General features: G+C 38.2%; 1 protein-coding gene across 1 annotated transcript in view; it reads right to left on the reverse strand.

Annotated features, from left to right (window-relative positions):
• Positions 1-9,674, reverse strand: part of LOC135707503 (E3 ubiquitin-protein ligase znrf2-like) — a 69,594-nt gene extending 59,920 nt beyond the window's left edge. Inside the window, exon 1 of the mRNA XM_065229352.1 lies at positions 8,920-9,674. Coding sequence (XP_065085424.1) covers positions 8,920-9,019 — 100 coding nt within the window. The 5' untranslated portion in view covers positions 9,020-9,674. The remainder of the gene's footprint in view (positions 1-8,919) is intronic.
• Positions 9,675-10,081: the final 407 nt, after the last annotated feature.

A 10,081-nucleotide genomic window follows, 5' to 3' on the forward strand; every position in this document is an offset into this window, starting at 1 on the left:
TGCCTTCTAGTCTTTTTCTATATTAAGCTGCGAAACAGTTCGATAGCTATTCTTATAGAAAATTTTCTCAGCTATAACTTTGCTGAAGATCGTTTCTATGTAAAACGAGAAAGGAAAAAGTTATTAATTATTTGAGAGATTGATAAACTTATGACATGATCAAGCAGTTGCTCTGTAGACAACACTGTATTTTGCAGTGTGACATAGTAGCCATGATTTTTGTGTCCTATTCAACGCCCCAGAAACACCAATGTTGCCTGCTGAGCAGTTGATTGAGCATGATCATAAGACATCAGCGCATTGAACCATTGATAACTTTTGATCCTTGCATTTAATCAAAAAGTGGTATTGCGCAAAGTTGTAGCTGGGAAAATTGTGGGTTGTAGCTGGGATATGGTGAATTATTAGATAGACATGAACAAAAATCTTGGTTTTACCATAGTAATTCCCATACAAACTTCAAATGGTTTGTGCCATCTCAGTTTCTCACCAAATGGGTTCAAATTTTGAGAGGTTAGTCAGGATCTGATTTGGAATCGTTTAAATATTGTAAATATTGAGCGAAAAATTCAAATTTTGCGTCACTCTAATGCTCATGTGGGCTACAGCTCGCTGATTGCGGGGAGCATTTCGTTGTGTACTGGAGAACACCACCACTCACCACGCGGTGATTGAATAAACACCGTTTGTTGAGACCGGATGGAATTCAGCTTTGAAATCTGTGTTAGGGAAATCGCTTTTTTGCGCAGGCAATCGGTGATAATTTTAATTATCAAAGCAACAGTTGCACATTCGTGCAATTTTCAATAGTGACACTTTGAAAAATGAAAAATTCTTAAATTTAACAGATGCGTAGAAATATATCTGATCGATTGGTGATAAAACTATTGAAATTTGATCAGGGGCCGCTGAGTTATTAACGTTCAAAATCTTTCATAATTTTGTTACATGTTCCATTTTCGGTTTTCACAAAGTGTACCTCCATATAGAAATCACAGACGTAGTCCTACGTCAAAATATTGCCGGTATGGTTGATTGCAGCAATTGGACAACATTATAAGTTTTCAATCATTCTAAAACTCATAAAGCAACTAATTGTAAAACTTAATTTTAGATGATTTTGTGCAGTCAGCACTTTTTTCGAAGGGCACTAGACCGAACACTACTGGTCCTAGTGGTTCATTTGACTGAATGTTATAAAATGATGGATTGAGCTTAGAAATTCCTATATAAACAATAAAATTTACGGAATAAAAATGAGACCTCGGTAGTCACGACATTATTTTCCCATACGTTTTCAGTGACATTTTTTTTCGAAAAAAAAAGTCTCGTTACCAGCTCTGCTCGGGCTAAGAAATTATTTGAAGATTACATGGGAAAGTTTTCAAGATTTTAAGGTAAAGCCAGTTAGTTGTTCACATTCTTGAACTTATCGAACTTTCAAACTTGGTTTTATTTCCAACATCTCAGATTAAAAAAACACGACTCTTGGACTTGTGACTAAATTTTAGAATTCTGACACTTTGAAGAATTACTTAGAACATTTTGTTGAGAATGCCACTTGAGATTTGAGGAGAATTCCAAAGAAACTTTACTGAAATATTTAATAATGTATGTTTTACGTTATTTTGCGAATTATTTGAATAGAATTGTAAGGAAAACTCAAACTAACTCCAAGTAGTTATGAAGAGACTATTATGAGGAATATTAGAAAAATTCCAGGGAATGCAAAAGCCAGGGCTGTTACAAGATTTTCAAAGTTTGATACGTGATGTATTCCGGAAATTTTAGGTTCTACAAATCATCCAGGACATCAGTTGATTTGTTCTACTAGATCAATCAAGACTGCAAGACTGTAGTATCGAAATACGGCCAATCAGATTCAAATTGTCTATGTCGATCATGCATGACCTATTGCCATGTATACCAGATGTTCTAGGTTCTCCAAATCGTCCTGAAGATCAGTTGATTTGTTCTACTAGATCAAAAAAGACTGGGACAATATTTGTAGTGTCGAAATATGTCCAAACAGATTCATAGTTACTATATGGATCATGCTCGACCTATTTCTGAGCATTCCAGATATTCTAAGTTCTTCAAATCGTACTGGAGTTTAGATAATTTGATCTACTAGATCAACCGAGACTGGGACAAAGTCTCTTGTATCGAAGTACTTCCAGACCGATTCACAGTGACTATGTGGATCATGCATGACCTATTGCCATGTATACTAGATGTTCTAGGTTCTCCAAATCCTGGAGTTCAGTTGATTGGTTTTACTGGGACGATGTTTATGTACATATATCAAAACAGATTCACAGTGTCTATATGGATCATGCACGAACTATTACCATGTATACTAGATGTTCTAGGTTCTTCAAATCCTCCTGGAGTTCAGATGATTTATTCTATTAGATCAACCAAAACTGCAATAATGTCTGTAGTATCGAAATATGTCCTATCAGATTCATGCATGACCTATTGTCATGTATAACAGATATTCTAGGTTCTCCAAATCGTCCTGAAGATCAGTTGATTTGTTCTACTAGATCAAAAAAGACTGGGACAATATTTGTAGTATCGAAATATGATTCATAGTTACTATTTGGATCATGCTCGACTTATTTCCGAGTATTCTAGATATTCTAGGTTCTTCAAATCGTACTGGAGTTCAGATAATTTGATGTACTAGATCAACCGGAGCTGGGACAAAATCACTTGTATCGAAATACTTCCAGACCGATTCACAGTGACTATGTGGATGATACATGACCTATTGCTATGTATACTAGATGTTCTAGGTTCTCTAAATCGTCCTGGAGTTCAGTTAATATGTTTTACTAGCCCAAACATCACTGGAACGATGTTTGTAGTATCAAAGTATATCAAAACAGATTCACAATGTCTATGTGGATCATGCACGAACTATTGCTATATATACAAGATTTTATAGGTTCTTGAGATCAGATTATTTGTTCTACTAAATCACCCATGACTGTAGTATCGAAATATGTCCAAACAGATTCACAGTGTCTATGTGGATAATGCACGATCTATTTCCATGTATACCAAAGGTTCTCCAAATCGTCCTGCAGTTCAGATGATTTGTTCTACTAGCTCAACAAAGACTGGGATAATATCTGTAGTATCGAAATATCGATTTGGAAATCCTAGAACATCTGGCATACACGGAAACAGGTTGGCATGATCCATATAGACACTGAAAATCTTTTTGAACATATTTCGATACTAACTATAATGAATTAGTCTTGGGTGATTTAGTAGAACAAATAATCAGATCTCCAGAATGGTTTCAGAACCTATAAAATCTTGTATACATAGCAATAGAACCTTTCCCGGCCCCAAAAACCCCTGCATACAAATTTTCACGCCGGTCGGTTCAGTAGTTTCCGAGTCAATAAGGGTCAGACAGACAGACAGAAATTCATTTTTATATATACTATACTAGCTGAGTGTGCCCAGCCTTGCTCGGGATTCAATATTTGAGTTTACGCGCCAATTAAAAAAAGGATGCTATATTTTACGTAGCCCCTCTTTATCTAAGGGGCCACCCCTTATGACCTCCACATGCCAAATTTGGTTCCATTTGCTTGATTAGTTCTCGAGTTATGCAGAAATTTCTGTTTAGTTTGTATGGGAGCCCCCTCTTACAGAGGAGGGAGGGGTCTCAAACCATCATAAGAACCTTCACCGGCCCCAAAAACCCCTGCATACACATTTTCACGCCGATCGGTTCAGTAGTTTCCGAGTCTATAAGGGTCAGACAGACAGACAGACAGACAGAAATTCATTTATATATATATATATATAGATATAGATAGATAGATAGATAGATTGAAAATATATAAATAAATGAAATATGAAAAATCTTGTCTTTTTTCTCTAACATATTATTAGATCAGTAGTAGACAATATAATAAAAGAATAATATTTTTTGACAAGGTCTACATATCCAGAAAGTTTTATTGAGCGGGTGCTGCCAATTCCGAATACGATTTGGCAAGAAATGCGTCATAATTAATCAAAGTGAACTTAGTTGCTGATTAGACAAAATTGACTTGCACATTGAGCTTCATTCTTTGGTACAAACAACGTAAATTATTACCTTTTTTTACAAAACCCAGGTAATCATGACGTTTGATTATTGAAAACAATATGAATGAAGAAAAGAGACCAACTGCTGTCATGATTACCTGAGATTTGTCAAATAATATTAATATTTACATCGATTGTATCGAAGAATTGGATTCAGAGGAGATTATGACCTTCACTGGTTTAGTTTTGAAATGAAAAGTTCCAGAAAGTTTTACTGAAATCTGAGAGGGTGCTGTTAGTTCCGAATACGATTTGGTGCAAAATGCGTCATTTACACGAAGACGCTCCAACCCATTCAGAGGTATGGTTTAATCATCGACAAATCGACATGAATGACCATTACCATGAAATTTCTGCGCAAAGCGCAGTACTGACATATGTCTTCGTGTTCGCGGAAAACGTTTATCTATGCCACGAACACTAGTGCAACATTTATGGATTGGTTCATGTCAGATCTATTCTGGACATGTTATTGACGTACACAGCAAAAAAAGTTGTTGAATATTACATCGAAACTGATGCAACCAGGTCAATCCATCGGTTGTGTAATATCACATTGTACGATGTACATCGATTTTGCGAACAAAATTACATCCATTGATGTAATATTGTATCTGCTTTTTGCTATTACATCATTATTTCATACATCAGCTTGAATTACGTTGATCGATATTACATTTTTTTTTGCTGTGTAGGACTACGTCTTTAATTTCTATACTGGGGGTCACATTAAAAAAAATCAAAATTCAGACATGTAACGAAAAATCCCAAACACGGACGTAACTATAGAGCACACATCGAACACACTACACATTCCCCTTTCTCACATGAGCGAGCTCAATTCTCGGTTAATCGCTCACAATTTCACCAATGAAAGGAAGGGAGGAGAGAAGCAGCGGTTATAAAAATGCTTGCCATATCGTTTTCTTCATCATTTGCTTTCGAGCAACGGACGGATAGGCGTCGGACACGACGTCCGAGTGGAACAGTACGCATCGCACCAATACGAAAACGGCGACGACGAAAACACCCACATCGACCGGAGGAAAGGCTTCCCGCAATAGGCAGCATGACTAGGCCGCCGTCATTCGGTCAGCATTGACTATTGCACTGGTGTGGCCACCATTTGAAAAACAACCGGCCATTTTCAGGGCCACCAATTCAAAAACGGAAAAGGTTAAGAACTAAATGATCAACATATTTGTTCCGTCCACTAGCGGTCCTACGTCAAGCTTCCGTTCGTGCCTCTAGGCACAGACCCTTCTACTTTTTTTTTATCTAGATAAAACATTCTATGGTTTTGACAGATGGAATCGACGGACGTGTTAGATTTTTGAGGAAACGTTAAGTTTGAGTTTCATGACGGTTTGTCCGTGGTTTCATTTTTGTTCGACCCAACTAAATACAGCGCCACCCAGAAACTCGGTAATCCACTGGAGCATACATTTTGTCAAAATCAACTCAAAGATGAAAATGGATTTTTACCGACCCTCTAGATTCCACTTCAACTCAGGGACGTGCCAACCCAGAGTTAGACATCAGGTCTAAAATCATCAAAATTAAGTACTCCAAGCAGAATCTCACGGACACTAACTAGCGTGTAAATTCTTAGGATTTTGATAATTCTAACCGTAATACATCTGAAATTTGTATACAATACAGATGCAGCTGGAGAAGGCTATGCTCTTTGTTTAAGTAATTATTTGCTCAACTATCACAAATGCCAAACTCACAATTTTATTGAAAGTGTGATTAATTTACGAGTAATGAAATTATATGAAATTAACGAAATACTTTTCATAATTAAGAAATACTTCCATGAGAGCGGAGATAAACCAGCCCAGGGCTGAAAGTCTCCTTAATAAAGATATTGTTACCGACGTGACAAATTAAACCCAAAGCACACCGCGGCTCGCATCGATAAACAAACATAGATTGCAAATTAAATCGAACCTCAAACCAGAGGGGAAGAACCATTCTCATACGGGCTAGTAGAGCGAGTCCAAAATCGCTTATGCTAGGATCAGCATTATGATTCCGCGGCTCGATGCGCCGAATTAAACCAATAAGTGTCGATCAGTGCAATTGTAAATATTGTATAGTAAGCATAAAAATAGTAATATAAGGAAAATTGAATTGAATAAAATCGAAGTTCTACGGTTAGCCTTCAAACTGCTGTTTGTTAGTGCATACCGAAATTTCCCTGGCGAGCCAGTTAGACGATCCTTAGATTCCTCTTCAGACGCATAGGCTTTCTTTGAGGCCTCTCTAGCAGAAGACGGATCACTACAGGTGATTCTTACTGGAAGTTCAGTATCATACGGAGCGAAGCTCTTTTCTTCCTTCCAGGCGCATAGGCTTTCATTAGTAAAGCAACTAGCAGGAAGCGGCATTCGATTTCCGCCTAGTAATCTGTTTCGTTCGGTTGACAAAGTTTCGCGAATCCGCACCTTCGCGCGGGGAGACTTAGTAGCGCGCGTAACAGATATAAAAAAATGTCCATGAGTTGGTTGGAAATGCTAACATGAAGCTTTAGTGTGATGATTTATTAGCTAGAGAATGATCTTTAGAAGAGTGTAGGTGGATAGTTCCGTTAGAGTACGGCAGTATGAAAATTGAATAGAAGTTGAAAATGAGCGAAGGGCCATTAAAGCGACAGTTTTCAAGAGATAGACGCACATTTTTGCCTGTGGACTTGGAGACATACTTCAAGTCCCCGCGTACATCGTACGGGCTAGGCAAAAATGTGCGTCTATCTCTTGAAAACTGTCGCTTTAATGGCCCTTCGCTCATTTTCAACTTCTATTCAATTTTCATACTGCCGTACTCTAACGGAACTATCCACCTACACTCTTCTAAAGATCATTCTCTAGCTAATAAATCATCACACTAAAGCTTCATGTTAGCATTTCCAACCAACTCTGAAAATCGTTAACTTCGCGTATGAAGTAACATAAAAAACACTTTGAATGAAATGTCCATGAATTTTAAAGAAATTCCCTGAAATTCCCTGATTTTCCAGGACTAAAAAGGAATTCCCTGAAATTTCCTGATTTTCCAGGTTTTTTCAGGTAGCCGACACCCTTCTATTGGATGGTGAACACTTCAGTCCAGAATTCACTCGCCATTACGTTACGCTGACGTAACATTTCACTTCTAATTGCTCGTTTCAACTCTGGTTTGATTTAAAAAATACGCCTCAATTAGCGAATGTCATCCACTTGGTGAAAAAACAAACATTATTCGGTTAAGGAACGTAAAATCATGAAGCAGATTTCAAGTCACCCAATTTCAAAAATTTGAATCAAGGATTGAAGCTTTTACCGCCCGGAATATAAAAAAAATATTTTCGGTACGTTTGTATTTTTCTAAAAATATTGGGAAAAATATAAAAAATCCAAGAAAACCAGTTTCTTCCTAAGATTCCTGACAAAAATTACATGTAAAAATATTGTTTCTATCTTAGCATGATAAAATGCAGCAAAACCGAAAATTCGATGTTTGTGGTTTTTTGAGTCCAACTTTATGCCATGATGAATTAGAAAAAAAAATGATTTATTTTTTTTTATTTTTGATATCCCTTTCCCATATTTTAAGAATAATCGAAAGGTAATTTTTTTCGGAGCGGTAGCTGTTTTATCGGTAGACTGTAAAAAAAATTGCGTTCACGTTTCGGATACAACCCCCATGTTTGTTTAGGTAGACATATTGAGAAAATGCAGCAAACATTCTGTGAACAATTCTAGATAGAGCTGAAATTAGGGTGTAACATCGACTTTTCTCGATGATTTCAAGGAATTCAAGACACGCCCATGCAGACCAACATAAGACTTCCCCTATCCGATGGTGATGTTGATTTGCGTGTGCGATCCTTGAATTTCTAGAAATCATCGAGAGAAGTCATTGTTTACAATAGCGTTACGCCCTAATTCCTACTCTATCTAGAATTGGAGGTAAATATATCATTATGGAAATATCATTCGAGCAGTTCAAAATGACGTTTCCTACCAATCGAACTGGAGTTAATTGCTTCATTTTCTTAAAATCCTTGGTATTACGTTGTTCCAAACCTGCTCGATGATTAATTGGGTTGCTGAAACCAAACAATTGCTTGGCCATCACTCCACTTCCTTCAAGTATTGCTCACTTTGATAAAGATTATCTTTTGAAACAAAAGATAGTAAGCAGTATGACTATTTTGATCAAATCCTAAATAAACAGGAAGTAAACATCTTCCGGTTGCCCACTATTCAGTATAGCAGCTATCATCACTTGAAGAGTGCCACTCTCTGTGACTGTCTCTGATTAGATACCCCAATCTGCAAATAGAAAAATAAACACCAAACAAAGCGCCCAATGGCGTCTCGGGTTAAAAAAAGCTCACTAGCAAAGTTGTTATTTCCCTCGGTAAACAACACTGTCCGCGACGATCCCCATTGCAGCAGGAGTTGCGCATTTCGCCGTCTGCTTTATCTGCCACAACCAGAGCAACAATGTATTATCAACTACTGTGACTACTTGTGACTCACGTGTACTTCAAAAACCAAAAATCCATAGAATGTCCATACAAGAGCATTGATCATGTTAAAGAATATAACATATTTCCAATTGATTTCAAATTTCGTATTACGGATTGTGTGGCTGAGATGCTGGACAAAGCACGCTGACTGCCAGCTGCCACAGAAAGAAGATAAGCTTCCTGGCCAATATGATTGCTAATGTTGTTAGTGCCCCTTTTGAAAGGTAGTAGTGAATGTAAAACGATACAGTGAAAGTAATGTTAGTAGTGTGTAGTAGTATTACCTGCACCGGCGGACACGACATCCGAACTGCTGCTAGTGGAGAAGGTTCTAGCTCTAGGACTGGACTGTCCACCATTTGCTGTGCTGGCCTTTATTCCCATCTCTTCTCATGAATGTTCCGAGGGCTTCCGTTTCCTAGCAAAGCTCCCTCCTTGTTCTCGTTGTCGTCGATGTTGACTGTTGTGCACTCTCACTGGGTGGCTCCTGCTTCCGGACCAGAACCAGAAGAGCAGACTACAAAGAACTTCCACTCGCACCACTCGAGATTTGCTGCTACTGCTGCTTCAGTTTAAGCCTGTTCTCCTCTGTGTGCACTGATTAAACAGGAAATCCCACACTCTACATAAATCCGAGTCGAAACAACTTTAGCACACACACGCGATAGAGCACAACCGAAAAAGAAAACCGAACAAAAAATAAATCAACTCAGTAAAAAAAAACACACGATAAGATTTCGCGACTCGACTTCACACGGCGGAGGCACAGGACCGAAAAAAACGAAGGCGACGGCGAGATCTACATAATAGCGAGAACCAGCCCGACTTCCACAAAATCGAATTATTCAGACACCACTGGCACTGTCTTCTGTGCTGCCCCTCCGGGAAGAGTTGCTTCACTTCCTGCAGCAAATAGCAGGACCTGGAAGGATTCACCGAAAAAAAAAGACGATTGGTCCACCGCCTTGCTTTTATTTTCCTTTTTTTATTGTGTTGAATTAGGGGCGACCAAAGGGACCCACTTTTTTGACACACAAAGTCCTACCTAGTAGGAACTACTAATATTAGTATGCATCGCTCGCACGAACACCACTGCACTGATTGCTCGGAGTCGGACTTGCTCTGGCACACTCTTCTTGTGGTGCGCTCTTCTTCTGATTTTTGTTCTTGTTTTTTTTTTTTTTTGTTCTGCCCCAACTACTACTGGCTGCTGTTGTTATTTTTGTTGTTATTCTACTTGATCTTCCTGATGTTTCTCTCCGCTCTGATTCGCTCTCTCTCTCTCTCCTTTCCACTGCTTCGAATGTTCGTCGTCGCTGTGTCGATTGACTGGCGATTGTTATTATTGTTACAGTGACCGGCAAAATTTTAAGTTTTATTTTTCAGGTGACGTAGCTATTCAGAACGTGTAGTGAAAGGTCGTATTAGTTAGCTAGCAAAAGCAAC

This window comes from Ochlerotatus camptorhynchus, unplaced genomic scaffold (genome assembly GCF_037179485.1).
Source record: "Ochlerotatus camptorhynchus isolate MF236.1 unplaced genomic scaffold, CSIRO-AGI_Acam_v1.1 ptg000313l, whole genome shotgun sequence".
NCBI classification, from domain to species: Eukaryota; Metazoa; Arthropoda; class Insecta; order Diptera; family Culicidae; genus Ochlerotatus; species Ochlerotatus camptorhynchus.